Source organism: Lepisma saccharinum, chromosome 2, assembly GCF_977018435.1.
Source record: "Lepisma saccharinum chromosome 2, izLepSacc3.1, whole genome shotgun sequence".
Taxonomy (NCBI): Eukaryota; Metazoa; Arthropoda; class Insecta; order Zygentoma; family Lepismatidae; genus Lepisma; species Lepisma saccharinum.
In genome coordinates this window covers 39,002,925-39,019,276 of record NC_139230.1, presented here as the reverse complement: position 1 = coordinate 39,019,276, position 16,352 = coordinate 39,002,925, and the positions used below count along the sequence as shown (strand labels likewise).

Genomic DNA, 16,352 nt, shown 5'->3' with positions numbered 1-16,352 from the left:
CAGACTAGCGAGGCTCTGGTGTCCGACTCAGCCAATTTAATCCTCTGTGCGGCTTGTTATGTTGTCTATCTGTGTTTGTTCTTCCTTTGTCATCTTCGCGATTAGTCCAAAGTGGTAGAAAAGCGAAGTGAAATAAACTAAATCATGTATCTATTCCTTCAGGTTCTCTTTCATTCTCCATCACAGAAGTCTGTACAGTCACGGACACTTCTGGGCTGTAATTACCTCACTTACTTTCAATGGAATCGCTACAACGCAGAAGTGCCCGTGACTGTACATCCTATCTAGATTGGAACTTTTGAATAAACCTCTGGTATTTAGTTCTCACCTATAGTCGAGGAGTGTTAATATGCTACGGATGTTTCCCATCTTTTCCGCGACACTTCATTCGTGGTTAATGTACTGGTAAGTATATACTACTTTTTAAAAACTATATCCGGGGCATCTCCTATATTGATCTCCTTTGCTACCTAAGCTTGTCCGGCACCTACATTAATAATCATATACTGAAAGACTACTAACTTCAAACAGATGTTTTCCAAATGAACGTTTTGGTCCTACCAATCTCGGCATGAGCAAGATAATTCTGTCTGCTACCGTTGACGAGTAATTTAGATAAAGTTTAGACGACTTCTGGAATTCCCCCAATGTCAAGGCATCTTCAACTACGCCAGACTTGAATTATCTACCTAAATCTTCCTGGGAATCCTGTTGTTGGCGATAAATCAACCACTTCCAACACATATGCCTAAAAAAATCCAACACAAAAAAACAGCAGTTCAAAATATAATTTGAACATGACACCTAACCTATGCTAACCATTGGCTAAAGAACATTGTACAGAAAAAAAATAAGCCTACAAAAATGTTCACATTGTCTTGTTGCCTCGCTAGTCGAGTCCTCGACACAGTTTTTTTTGTCGCCGAAGATTTTGGCACGAGCCCTGGCCAACATTTATCTTAATCGTCGCGATTAGCCTAGAGAGTCGAGAAGAGAAGTTAACTGATCAACTACAAACAAAACGAACAATCATTTTATTATTTTAAAGAAGTTTTCAAGGAAAATACACTGAACTTACCTCATGTATGCCGGCAACTCCTCATAGTCATTTGAATCATCTAAAGGTTTCACAGTAACTCTCCTCCTTGAATAGTAATCTGTGTTCCCACCTGAAGCTGAGCTGTGACCCGAGCTCATGGAGTCCAGGGACTGAGTCCTGTGATGGGAAAATCCCGTCTGTGTCGGCACTTCAGGGCTCATCATTCTGCTGAAAACAAGATCTAGAATGAGTACTGTTTCTTTGCACTTTGTCATACATATATTCTACATTCTCAGTGTATTTGATAAGAATTGCAACTGCCTAGCTGTCTTGAACAGCATCTAAAGAATTAAAATATTTTTAAGCTCCAGTCCACTGCTGCTACGAAGCTAAAATTTCACTATTCATTCATATGTTCATCTCATTTGTACTTTAATATATCAGCATGCACTTTATTTTAGGAAGCATACATTCGTATCTACACAGAATATTCAACGTTAATTTGCTGACTAACTTGGTTGGAATGTTATACTCAACATATATGGTAATACTTCTAATGATCGCCTAATGGTGTATGTATAATTATGTATTTCTTGGGAGTACAATCACGGTGGCCACTTTCACCTATTAGAATATTTGAGTCTCAAAATTCACTATTACAATCTTTGACAGCCGACCTCCATGCTGGAGTGGTTAGCACAGCGCGCTACGACGCCAGGGGGGACGAATCCTGGCACGGGCGTGTGTTCTTGTGAGTGGCCCTTCATCAATTTCATAATATAACTCATCCTCATCTTCATGATTAGCCGAAAGTGGCAGAAAAGTAAAGTAAAATAAGCCCAATCAATCAACAATCTTTGCCAGCATGGCAGGAGCTGAGAACGACTGAAGATTTTTAAATTATTATATTTTTATCGTCATTCATTTCCTATGCCTATGATAAAAACAGATCTGGCGAAACGGCTTCACATGATCCTTCTCTCTCTATTTTGGTTATTTCACATCGCTTTCAATTTACATCGCCATATCAATTGCGACGATGAGGATGATCAGGTGAAATAGACTATGGATCAAAAGCACGGATACATCCATGCCGTAAGCAGGGTCCGAACCTGGGACATCTGGTTTCGCATTACGATGACCATTCCGCCAAGAAGGGGGACGGACGATAGGACCAGTAATCTTGTATACTGTGTGGTTCAATGAAGTATCTTCTCAGTTGTAGCACTTTCTCTAAGGTATCGATATTACGTACATTCCGATAAGATCGCATCGTAAGAGTATCTTATTCTTTGGCGTTACTTATAATCACTGGGAATAATAAAGTATACATAGATTTCTGTAGTATATGAATTATTCTGAAACGTGGAAGTCAAAGGTTCTGTGATTAATTCATTTTGGGCAATTATGTTACTTCTAGCAAATTCTGCCACGATATTCATCCATTATTATAGAGGCTGTCATGTTTCCATTTGAACAAGCAAGAAACGAACTTATTGTGGACAAACATGTGTTGCGAAATTCAGAAGTAAAAATAACTATATTCGTAAAAGTTTGACAAAGTTCGTTAGCCTCAGATAGACTATAATTAGGTGTGGAAAGTTGGATTCTAACCACCGTGCAATGTGCCTCAACCGGGGATAGAATCTGAGATCCCATTTATTACAAGATGGCAGCGTTAGCCACTACGCTATTGGGGAGCCCTTTATCATCAAGGAGGAACTGGTATCAAGCTGAAGCAAGTAGATCTTGCAGAGTTAAAAAGTATTTTTTTAAAGAACCAGTTAATTTACCTTGTCACACAACACGTAATATGCTAACTTGATATTTTTTTCAAGCAACAGGATTTGCAAATTGTTTACTTCCATCAGGCCAAATTAGCATTTAAAAAAACAAAGAAAAGAATAACAACATGTAGATCGCGTAACTGAAGCCACAACGTTTATTTCTATGTACGTGCGCGCAAATGCGATCGCTACAAAAAATACTCCCATAACGCCATTCAAAAATTCCAACTCCGGTTTACTTCTTTTTATAAGTAGGACAACAGTTCGAGCATTTCCCTGCATATGACTTCATCACGGGTCGCTGCAACCCTTCAGGCATTTTATCAAATATTCTTGTTCCGTACCTCTAACCTTACGCGACCTTTCTCGGCGTTGAACCGGCTTTTCAAGTCGTTAAGAACACAAGGTATGAAAGCCGATTCCGTTCGGGGCAGAACCCAAGAGCGAGGGATCACCGACTGAGGCAAAAGCCTTGGTCAGTTTAACGGGTTCATGGTGTCGCAGTATGCGTTGTAAAGTGGGACTTGGGGAACACCTTCATAAAAAGCAGCGCAGTTCAGATAACGCATTCCTACAGCCAACAGAAGCGGTAGCATCCTGTTGGTGCTTCTGCTGGAAGTTTAAAACCATGAGTTTGTTTATTACGCCGTGAACCCCTACAACGGAGTTAATCGCGACGGGGAAGATAGAACAGAAAATACAAGCAGAAGCAAGGGCTATTTTAGGGGGAGGGTCCAGAGTGTCCGAGTCTGGACCCTCCCGAGAGACTTACCAAGTACTCAAATAAATTATCATTTATTGTACTATGATCGATGATTATTTATTTCCTCTGAACTTGGAAGGGACCATACTGCTTTGAAGGACAGTACAAAGAAGATTTATGCACACTAATACTTATGATAATATGAATAAAATATTAAACAGGAACTTTACTATTCGTCATCTTGATCTAAAATCCTTTTATTATTCAATAAACATTCAATTCTTTATCTACTTGACATCAATTTCCTTGTTTTTATACACATTTTGGCGATATTAAGCACACGCAAGCTAGATAATATATATGTCGTTCTTACACCATCTTTTACGTATTCGTGTATTAATAAAAATGCAATATTAATAAATTTACATATAAATTAATAATTTAACTATTTTCATTTAAACACTATTATTATTTCTGAAACATTTGGTTCGGACCCCCCCCCCCCACCTCCGAAATATATTTTTAGATACATGCATGAACATACTATCACTTGAAAGATCGATGGATGTTGTGTGGGGTGTTAGGGGTCGTCGGTTGGTTGTTAGGTTGCTGCAGCACAACAATTTTCTTGTTATCTACGTAATTTAAATTTTACTTTGACTAATTCACTAAACTTGAAACAATAGCCGATTTAATACATCTCGGAAACTACATGAACAAATTAAATTTATGATTGTTAACGCTCTAAGTAATTTATTTATCGTGTACTTTCAAGTTCCTTTAAATGCTAGAACGTGCTGAATTAACCATAATTAACTAACACGCAGGTTGGCATTTCATTCGATTGTTTCAATTCTGTATTCCTTCTATCGAATATACGAGGGGTTGAAAATGTTAATGCGCGTCACGGTCACATTATCACCACATCGACCTGCAATTCTTAGTTCGTCATGTATGCTTAAAAAAGTATGGGTGTAAATATGGATGGAAAAATTAAAAGTATACGAATATCCATACCTGAGAATCGAACTCTTGATTCCTGAGTTGGTGTGTTATGCTCTATCATCGGCTACAGAAGCCAGCACAAAATCTTCGGATAAGGTGCAGAAAGCATCGCATAAACTGAAGGGAACAGCACTTGCACTAGGACCCAATTTCTAATGTAGTCTTACGGACTTGCATTTTATTTCTCCTCTCTTTATTGTGAGAGATCAATATTTTATTGTAATATCAAAAACCTGAAGACTTTACTCCTGTGTTTGTCCTACTACCGAGAGAGATAAAAAAGATACTGCTTATCTTATCTCTTGACTCTTAATTCCCTAGAATGTAGTGCTTGCCGAATAGCATTCAGCTGTTTAACATTCGAAAAGGCTTCCCAACGCAATCGAATGGAACTATAGTCACGCTGCGGCAGTATGACGCATAACGTTACATGCCATTGCATTGCACTGAAAAATTATATTCTCTTCGCTTCGCTGCCCTAGTGAGAATTCGGTTGGCGCCAAACACGGTTGAGAGACTTCGAGGATCACGGGATTCGAATGTAAAAGGCAGCACCGCTGGAATTTACTAAAGCTTCTGCGGGTCAGCTAGAACGCAATCACCCAACACATACAGAGGTTTGCCTGCTTCAGGAAAAGGGACGCGGCACCACAATTATCACTTCCGCAACTGGATTACGCAGGATTGTTTATCGGGAGGGGCTGAAATTGTAAAGGTGGATAGGATAGTGCATAGATGATTTCTAGGGGGTTGGGGTTGCATACACATCGCGCTACGACGCCAGGGGTCCCGGGTTCGAATCCTGGCCTGGGCACCGATGTTTGTGAGTGTTAATTCATCATATCATCACTAGGGAACGGAACTTTATGTGCTAAAAAACTCAGAAATATTTATTTTTTATGTGTCATAAATGTTGAAAATATGTGATAAAAACAGGAAAATATGTGACAAAAATAAAAACATTTGGTAACAAAAACAAACTATAACATGCATTTTAAACACCTGAAATCAGTTTCTAAATGATTACCTCTTAGTGAGCTATTTTTTGGAAGAGTTGCAGTGGATCACCATAGTTTGTTTCCAAATTCTCCATTGTAAATCTGTCACGATTATCTCTAAATAGCATCTTATATTGTGAGAAAGATCGCTCCACGTCACAAGAAACAATTCTTGCATATTTGAAGCACGAAATGTCACTAACGCTGAAGTTTTCCAAAGCTTCCTCTTCCTCTACTTCACTTTCCAAAACACGTGCAATTTGGCACAAAGTTTGAAAACCTTGTTTTTTCCCAAAAAATTCTGTACATTTAGACATTTGCACTCGTGCGTTAGATCCAGTGAATTCTTTCAGTTTCGTTTCTACTATACGCGGACGATTCAAGCTTTCGTATGGAATTGGAGAGAAAGGACAGGTTTCTTGAGATGTATGCCAATTCGACTTTTAAGGAGGGCTCCATCAACAGTTCTTGGGGTGTAAGGGGTGACCTTCCACGTAGTACACCCAAATGTCAACCTCACTTCCACGTTAGTACACCCTGGACTGAAGACTAACGAGGCTCTGGCGACTGGCCCCATGGCCAGTATAATTTTGTTTGTGTTGTCCTGTTCTTTTGTCCTTATGTGTACTGAGTGCCCCTTTACAGCCTCAGCTTTTAACGAAAGTCAGAAGATTTTAATATTTTATGATTTTAGTTGCAACGATAGAGTTGTTATTTGTAACAATAAGGGGCTGGACCCCGCATAATGTGACGGGTGCAAAATAGCCTTAGTGCTGACGCACCCACAATTTTAAATTCAAATTCAAATTCAACAGTTCTTGCAGAATTCTTCTTTGTCGAGATCATTTACAACAGATACAATTTTTTCAAAGTTCTGGGCATAACATCTGCATCCAACGAAGTGCCCCATCGCGTAACTACAGATGTAGGGGGAAGGGGAACTTCAGGACATTTTTGTTTAAAAATGTCTATTCTTCTAGGCGACTTGATAAAAACTTTCTTCCCATTTGAAACCAGTTCATCGACATTGGGATAAAGAGCTCTTATCTTTTCACATATTCTATGCAACGCATGAGCCACACATGTAACGTGCACCATTTTGGGGTAGCTAACAGCAAGGCCTACTGCATGTAAGCTGCAGCATCTGTCAAGAGAAGAACATTGTCAAATTTTATGCCTTCCGGCCACAATAGCTGCATTGCTTCATTAAAAAGCCTTGCTATCGTTACGTGTAGCCAGCCCCAGCTACTTACAGCTATTTTCTCCCAATAGGATCGTAGGCGAGGTGCCAGAAGTCTGCCAGCGAGGGTGCTTAAAGACAAAACAAACCTAACACTCTCGATATGAAAGAGGTGCGGAGAAAAAACATTTTTCCTTCGAGGATTTCGAGGTAGATGAAGTCAATGAGCGATTTTATGCATTTAAAATGAAAATTCGCAAAATATGTATTTACATACGGAAAACTGGAAAATATGTGTTTTTATGTAAAATAAAATTTTCTGTGTTGACATATAAGGCTATGATCAGAATTTTGGCAAAAATGAGGGTCTCTATCTTATCGCAGAAAAAACATTTATTTACCTGAAGTTCCTTTCCCTAATCATCACTCATCCCCATCTTCGCAAATTAGCCAAAAGTGTCACAAAAAGCAAAGTAAAATAAAGCAAATCAATCAATCAGAAATGGCAATCGTGAGTATTTTAATGGGGCTTTTTGCATTTACAGCTATGGTTTTCTCCCAGCGTTCTTCACTGCTCTTATTTGAAAATGTTGATTTTCTAAAAACTTCGGAGGGGGTTGTAGCCCCTTCAGCCCCCTCTGCGTACGCCAGTGACTTCTGCCTTCGCATATCACAGTGCGTTGTGCTTTTGTCAACAATAATACGCACGACATGAATGGCAACTTCTTTCTTTTTCTGTGCGTTCTGTAAATTGTTTTCGAGGCTAGTTCCTGTTACTAACATTTGATTAGAAAATAAAGGGACTCCACTCGATCTGTGTAGAGCTGTAGTCTTTGGTACGAACAATTCCGAGTTCGATCCCCAGTGCAGTGAGACATTCAAATGTCTTAGCTGCCTTAGGGAGATTTCAGACCGAAGCGTCACTCGACAGCGGGTCACACCGAAGCGACAAGCAACACGGGCCACTTCAGCTTATAAACAAGCATTAACTGTGCATGCGCTACTAACCGAGGCGACACGATGCACGATATCGATATAAACTGGCCAGTCCAAGCGACATTCAACAGGCACGTACAGGTTGTGTTGCTTCAGTTCGAAAGGTTGTATATATTTTGTATGTATTTTTGAGGGTTCGTTTCCAAGTGACAGGTGTCACTTTGGTCTGAAATCTCCCTTAGTATCGTCTATCGTTAGGGCAATTGGGAAGCTACTTGGGATGCCTGGTCTAGAAGGTCTGAACTGGAGTATGCAACTAGAGCTATATCTGGAGTTCCATCTGGGGGAAGGGGGTGTAGATCGCTTTTAGATGGTATGATGGTACACTTAACTCCAGTAACCATGAATTGGGCTTTTGTGTGTGGGAGGGGGAGAGAAATATGGAGATATTGGGTATGTGGGGATAAATCACTGTATGCAATGGCCATGGATCTCGAACCAATGACTCAGTCCTTCGTGGCGGAGTGGTCAGTGTAACGCACTACGAAGCCAGAGGTCCCAAGTTCGAACCCTGGGTAGGAATTGATGTATAATTGTGTTTGTCCCATTTCATTACTTCATCATTCATCGTCGCAAATAACCAAATAAGTAGAAAAGCGACGTGAACTGCTACCTTCATTTGGTGCAAAGGTACATAAACCTTAAACTTAAAACTCAGCTAGCTTATCTACAGGGTAGGGTTCTTTGTAGACAACGAAACCAGACAGGATGCCTTCCAATGGAGACGTTTAAACGAATATATTATTTAAACACAGGATACATGGAGTAAGAATTTTACATGATAAGCTACATTCTTCTATAATTTTCTCGTTACAGTCAATTTTCATCTCAATATTCTTTTTATTATTTATTTTCTCTATTTGGATATTCTTCTATTTGTACTTCCTTCGTAATGGGCAGATCTGGATCGGGACTTCCTTCTCAATGGGCGGTCTGGACTTCCCTCTTAATGGACGTTCTGGGTCGGGACTTCCTTCTTGATGGACAACCTGGATCGGAACTTCCTTCTCAATGGACGGTCTGGATCTAGACTTCCTTCTTAATATGGAGGATATGGACTTCCTTCTCAATGGGCGTTCTGGACTTCCCTCTTAATGGACGTTCTGGGTCTGGACTTCCTTCTTATCTTCTTTGTAAACTTCCCTCTGGATTTCAATTTATTTAGGTTTTGACTATTTAACGAATGCCTTTATCCTTTTCCAACTTCTTCCTCCAAGCTTTGGGAATAATACTAATATCCTCCCTTGGGGCGTCGATCAGAACGCGCCACCACTAACTAGGTACAACAGAGTGTATACTTGGTGCAGCCGATTGACATGCGCATCCAAGTAGGTGCTCCGGTAAAACCGCGCAACCATAAAGTGCTGTGGGGCGTCGATCGGAACGCGCTCGCCACTGATGTAAACAAAATTTCCGCTACGGGAATGGTAAATCAATCATACAGATGCAATATCTGTTCAAAGATACAAACTTGTATCAGTGCTTTGACTTCCTTAATTTTCATATTAACTTACATGTGATCATTGATTTGATTTATAAAATATATATATTAATTTACTTCTTTCATATTTATTCTTTGTCTTCTTATAATATATTCTATTGTTTTTCATCTTTCCAATTTGCTTTGTTCTTATTTATAAAGTTATTCACATATATTATGCCAATTCTTAACCTTGCACGCCTGGTGCTGCCATCTCTATTCTTCTTTGGCAAACTATTCACATTACTTGGTCCTATTGGGTACGTAACAGAACTAACCAAGATAGACTAGAATAGAATGAGCCACCGACCAATGAAATGCAGTTTCTTTTATACAAAGTAAAGAGTCCGATTCAATTCGCAGAATACAAGACGCCGAAAAATATTAAAGTGTACGTAAAGTTTACGCATAGATATGATAATCGGGCCTATAGTTTTAAGTGGTATCCGAACCACTATGTGCCCCCACCGGCGATCGAACCATGACCCTTGATTACAAGGCGATAGCGATACCACTACGCCATCCGAAATATATTGTTCCATGCTTTTGGGCCAAACGAAACTTACGATGGCAAACGATAGGAATAAAGGATCTTCAATATACTAATGAAAGTTTTCTTCAGGTATTTTTAAAAGGATTTCGAATGAGTGGCAAGATTCTTAATTGGTGTCAGTTACAAAACTAAGTGTTGCCCCGATTCAGAAATACGATTTATCGAGGTATCATAAACCACTCATTACTACCCACATGTCTGGCACTAGAATATGTACAGGTAACACCTAGTTATCAGGCTACAAAAATTGACACGTCATTGTTCTGAAATTCTGAAGATAACGCGAGGAAAAGGGTATTTATCTTTCCAAAGAAATTCTCGTCCTAATAAACTCTTTTTGTAACCAAGTGACTTTATATATATCCAATCGGAACAATTAATGGGAAAGACACTGTCAAAACAGAACGCAAGTTCTAAGTAGTGAAGCATAACGTCGGGCGTTAATGAAGTACAATTACATAGCCCTATACATCGCTATTTTCCCGTACAGTCAATATATGTGAATTATCTAATGCAGGTTGTCAATTTTATTATGTCCTAGAAAGCCAGATCTCATTCGAATGTAGTGTGTCCGAAAAATATTGAACTTCACGTCCACTTTATGCACAGATAGGTTAATTGGGACTGGGCCTATAGTTTAAAGTGGGATTCGAACCTCTATGTGCTCCCACCGGGGATCGAACCCGGAAACCTTGATTACAATGCGATAGCGATACCACTACGCCATCGGGGAGGCCCATTTCGTTGCACACAATGACTTAACAAATATACATTAAGTGGTGCCAAGAATCACCCGGACCTATCGGCCAGTAGTCTAATAGAAATAATATTCGCTTCCTCTCTAGGAAGGAACTCTGTAATAACGTCCTTTCCAGAATATACAATTTTGCATAACGTCGAGTGCCGAGTGCAAATTCTGCTAATTCTTAGTGATAACACTTCTAATAAATAATAACAAAGGGGATTTCCACGGATTCAGAACACGAATTGCACATGTTTAACAATGTGGGCACTCTGGAGTAACGCTTGTTGCTCTCGGCCAGTGGGACCAGTAGTGGGATGCTTGTTTGCAGTACTGGCTGCTTCAAAACAATCGATTTTGATTTGTACTTTGAAAACGTGAAATTCATAAAGCCTTGAAATATAATATGACAATTCATATTGTCTATGAAACCTAATGTTCACCTTTATTTCGTACATCACTGTTTCAGCTTCCCAATTGACGTTTCACTCCTGTAAAGCTTTGCTTGTAACCAACTTAAAACAAGTCCTAATGATTAGATGAATGCATGGACAAGTAGAAATTCTGGATTTATATGGAGATAATATTTAACAATTAACTGTGTGTACGAATACTTTTTGCGCATAATTTCTGTGCCATTTTGGGAAAAAAATCTCCTGTATGTATTTTCATTAGAGTAAACATTTTATACAAGTCGAACCGTATCATTGCTTTCCATCATATTTGGAAGGTTGTTTGATATTCTGGTCGAAATATCTGCGAGAAAACTGTTTAAAATTTAAAATTCGAGGTGGACGAATACTTTCTACGTTCACTGTATATTAATTAAGTTTTGCACTCACCTAAAGAGATGTTGAAACTGGAGGTGCAAAGAATTCTATAAGGTTTTCGGTGGATTTTCCTTGAATTAAATCATGAAGACCAGAAATTATGGTTTCTTGTGAAAAAACGTTTCATGGAATTTTCAGAATTTCCCCCCTAACGATAAAGCTAAAACTTCAATATTTTCCCCCGGTGACAACTAGATCTACGACAGTTATCTCCTTCAAATATTGCCTAAATGTGCGTTGTTCTATATAAAAAGAACAATAACACTGCACTACACACTGTACTGCACTTCGGAGCAGAAACTTGAAACTATTGCGTTGACTGGCAGCTCAACACTAACCAGTAAGTTAGTGTTGAGTTAAGTAAGTACAAATTAGCGACCTTCTTAGCTTATAGCTAGCTGATTTATTGTGTCCAATGGGAGCAAGTAAACAAAACAGTCAGCCTGTACCAAGTACAGTCTTTAACAACTATTTTTCGTTATAAATGAAACCAGCCATGACTGTGAATGACTTATTTCCTTAACATTTACTCATTCAGGGCTCGCATTATTTTGAATGGCGATGACATGCCGTAAATTTATACACGACACATTCAAAAGGTGACAAAGTAGAATACAATGAATGACAAACTTACACGTGCGCCATGAGTATTGCATTGTGTTTAAAAGGAAATGCTTTTGACGGCAGTGTTCTTCGTAAAATAGTAACAACCCTTAAGATCATATCTTACTGCAGTGCTTTTGTTTTCATTGTTCTAACGCTTATGATAACCGAAAAATATTTTCTTATTGTAAATCTCAAATAGAATTATCATCTTCTGCACTGTTTGTGTGAATTGAACAGAATATAAGAGGAAAATTCGATTTAATTGTTCGTTGATTGACATTAAAAATTCTGGATGCATCAGTACTTAGGCTATTTGTTCCAGTCGCGTCATAGGAGCTAAGATCCTTAAAAGAAATTAATGAATGAACTCATTATCAACAAGAAAATAAAATTATTGCATACATAATATATTTAAATATAAAATTGAGGATAAAATCACCTTAACAGCTGAAGCTGTATATGGGGATTAATCACACACAAGGACAAAACAGGGAGCACAAAAATCCACAGAGGTTCAGGCATATGGAAATATTAAAGCGTGGAATGCTGATTCTAATATTGAATATATTTCATTTGATCTAAGACCGTGTAGAGAATTTTCAATAAGCTATCATGTAGAGTCATAATATTTTCATACATTATCACAGAGTTACATTTTTAAAATGTTGTTTTGAAGCTCCTAAAATAAACACGCCTACTGCATGGCATTTTATTTTGAAAAATCTTCAAAAATTGACCATTTACGGCCATAATTCTCCTGCAAAAATTCTCGAGCTGCACTGAACATAAGGGTAGAAGCGTAGCTACATTTATAGCAATTGGCTAACGATCTCCTGAACTGCCAAGGGAATTTCTTATCAAGATGCGTTGATTGCTGCATACTGGGTGGAACACGTATGTGAAAAGCGGAAAAACCCATTTACGGTTCACGCTACACATCACATCAGGAAACCAAACCTGCGGCAAGATTTTGGGGGGGAGGGAGGGGGAGAGAGAGAGAGAGAGAGAGAGAGAGAGAGAGAGAGAGAGAGAGAGAGAGAGAGAGAGAGAGAGAGAGAGCAGGGGGTCTGGATCGAGTATCACAATCAGGCCACCAATACTTTTGCCCCCGAAACTCGCTTTCAGGGGGCAAATATTATTGACTACTTTGTTAAATGCGATAGCCCCGTTTGGACACACGTGCAGTTGTTGAATCCAAGGATCCCTGGCACGGCGTTCCTGATGCTCATTTCGATAAGATGGGCACGACCCAGAATTTCTTCGAGCATGGTTAACAAAGGAAAAACTTTTGACTCGCAGAACAAAAAGCCACAGACTGCACCAACACGACTAACTGACGGATGCTCTTCAACAATATTTTAAAATACAATTATACTCGGAAACTTGTGTTACTGCGATACAACCATTTTTATAATATATATTTATATGACCTTCCTGCGTAATTATCACTGGAAAGAATCACAGCTCTCTCTGCACGTTCGGGCTCGGGTGTAAAACATGGTTAAGTGACATTTGGTCATTTCTGAGTTTATTAAGAAAAATGGTCATTAAGAAACTATACTGTAGATAAATTGTTTTCGTGTTGTGTTTACGAATTTCAGAAGGATTCACTGAGTCCAATGCAAATTGTATGGCATGGCAATTTCACTCGAAAATTCAAGGATGGCACATGTTACTTTGCAATTCAAAAATGACCAAAATGTCACCATGTTTTACACCAGAGCCCTTCAATCTAGAGATTTTGTCAAATATTATTCTTTGCGTAAATTTCTCAGGTTGCTGCTGAGGCATCTTGCACGATTACGAGTTTTATTTTCCTATCTAGTGCACTTGTTACACAGAAACTATGTCCATACTAATTAACTATAATAACTGATGATTTTTTAAGTCCACTTTATGCAGAGAGGCGCTAATCGTGACCGGACTTACGGTTTAAAGTGGGCTCCGAACCACTGTGGAAAGTGCCTCCACCGGGTATCGAACCCGAGGCCCATTGATTAGAAGGCGTCGACGTTACCACTACACAATAGGGGAGGCCGTATGTATTGAGTAAAATCTACTGTTGAAGTAAATAGTTGAGTTTTTGCCTGTCAAGAGGTACATAAGAACTTGCACTAGGCGAAGGAGTTCCTACGGAAACACGCTGCACTCGTGGTATCTTTTACGGCTTCCGGTGGGGGCATGGTGAGAGTTGACGTAAGGAACACGAGAAAGGGAAGGAACGCGACTGAAGCCTTAGAACATCTGGCTAGTTTCAGAAGCCAGGGAAACTCTGAAGTCCACTCAATATGCCAATGCTGAACGGCCACAAAAAAAGCAAGCAAGGAACACGAAACTTTGTTACAAACTGCAACAATCTTGAGATCATCCTTGTGGAAGAGTATGCACCCCCTCCCCCTAGACAGATTATCAATTACTCAAGATGGAAATGCATGACGACGAAGTAAAGTTTGGTTAACTATGATAAATAGTCAGACGTGTCTTATAAATCACAGTGATAGTTGGCAAAAAGTTGTGACTAAGGCTTTTCTGGTTCAATCTCAAATATTGCATTTCTTGCATTTTACCCTGATTTGTATTATTAGATTGCTCTGTTGACAATTGCCTTAGTACCATTTAGAAATTTCCAAAGAGGAGGAAAATTGTGAAAACGTGATCTGCTACGATGCAATTCTTGCAAACTGGCCTAGTAATTCTACGGTCGTGATTTGTTTCTGCACGTAATGGAGACAGCTTGTGCAAGCTAAAATTTTGTTATTTGCGAAGCAAGATTGGATTTCCAAGATTCCTGAAAGCATCAAGGATGTATTTTGCTTTCCATTACCGTGTGGGAAGATCTGATGTGATCAGCTGAAGAGAAGTGCATCTTACTAGTATAAAGACTGCCGTAACTAAATTCACAATTGATTTATTGCACCAATTGCAAAGGACATATATTCCAAAGAATACAGAATCTCTTAGGGAGAATTCATACCGAAGCAACAGACGACAGCTGTCACTTGAAAAATTAACCAATCGGCCTCTCATGCAATTACGGTGTGCAACGTTGATTCGTTCGCAAGCGACACGTGTCGCTGGTCGCTTCGGTGTGAAGTCTCCCATTACTCAAAACTAAAATTGTCCTGACGTACTGCGACTTGAACCCAGAACATTCTTCGAAGCGTAATAGCCAAGCTGTTACATTTCATTCGAATATTCAGGTAACAGAAATTTCGATGCACTATTCGACATCTGCAAAGTTCAACAATTACATAGAAGAAAGAACAGGCAGGATACCAATACATAGGATGCTCGTAAAGTCATCATTACAAATTATTAGTGCTGAATTGTTTTTTTTCAAATGCTTCACAAGACCCACTCTACTTCAATCTGCGCGCCCTTTGAGACTCAAAATTTCCAGGCGGGGATCTCACATCAAACTGGTGAATGAATTCGCGGTAGTCCAAAGGCAAATGTGCGATCTCGCACACGACAAAGTGGCCGTATTTCTTTGCAGAACAAATTGTTACTCGGGACATTTACTGTGACATACTGGATCATTCCACAGTTTGAGTTTTTAAGTCCATTTTATGTACAGAAAGGTTAATCGGGACTGGGAATACAGCATAAAGTGGGATCCGAACCACTATGTGTCTCCACCGGGAATCTAAATGTACGGAAAGTTAAGTTCCGAACTGGCAGAAACTGACTTTCGTCTGGAAATCTTGAGGATTTGCATGTGGTGTGACTAAGGAAACACAAACGGCTGGATTTTAAAAACATTTTGCAAAAGCCTGCGATTCAATTTTTAATGGGAACTTGACTTTATGGTTTTCATGGAGTTCCGTTGCATCATCCAGAACAGTTTTCGAAGGGTGATCATATTTCTACCAAGATTCGATGATACTTTATAGCACCAAGTCTCTGCCATACAAAACTTAAATCAACGAACCAAACTTTCAGTTATGAAACTTAAACTAATCTCAATATTATTCCAACTCTTCATGAAAATGTGAAATTCACCAACTTCTTGTAGCGTAATTTCAAGAGAGGAGCAAGCACGCTTTCATCATGATTGCATTTATTTTCGGTAGTGTCTGCACACAGCCAAACCACGATCCTCCCTGTTGGATTTTTTTTATGAATCTGTTAGCCGGGTTGAGCACGAGAGCGAAACTTGAACATGTTATTACAACGGTTAAGATAGTGTTAGGTTTTCTAATTCAATAAAAAGTCACGGAAGTCCTAGGGGCAGCTAATAGACAGCATTTTTAAAAGCGTTGACGTATCGAGAGGTTCCGTCCTGAGCAAAATATTAAACTTGGAACAGAAGAGTTGCAGATGCCACAGATCTAATTTTTATTTTAACTATTGCTTCATTTTAAACTTAAATCATTCTTGTACTCACATTTAATCGATGAGAGTGATAAAGGTGCATTGCTTAGCATAGAATA

General features: G+C 39.1%; 1 protein-coding gene across 3 annotated transcripts in view; it reads right to left on the bottom strand.

Moving 5' to 3' along the window:
• Positions 1-16,352, bottom strand: part of mdu (mitotic spindle positioning protein meduse) — a 109,904-nt gene that overhangs the window by 28,565 nt on the left and 64,987 nt on the right. For 2 of the 3 annotated variants that reach the window (XM_083117292.1, XM_083117290.1), the window contains exon 3: positions 1,079-1,267. In XM_083117292.1, coding sequence (XP_082973418.1) covers positions 1,079-1,267 — 189 coding nt within the window. The remainder of the gene's footprint in view (positions 1-1,078; positions 1,268-16,352) is intronic. The other variant, XM_083117291.1, reaches the window with a different exon arrangement.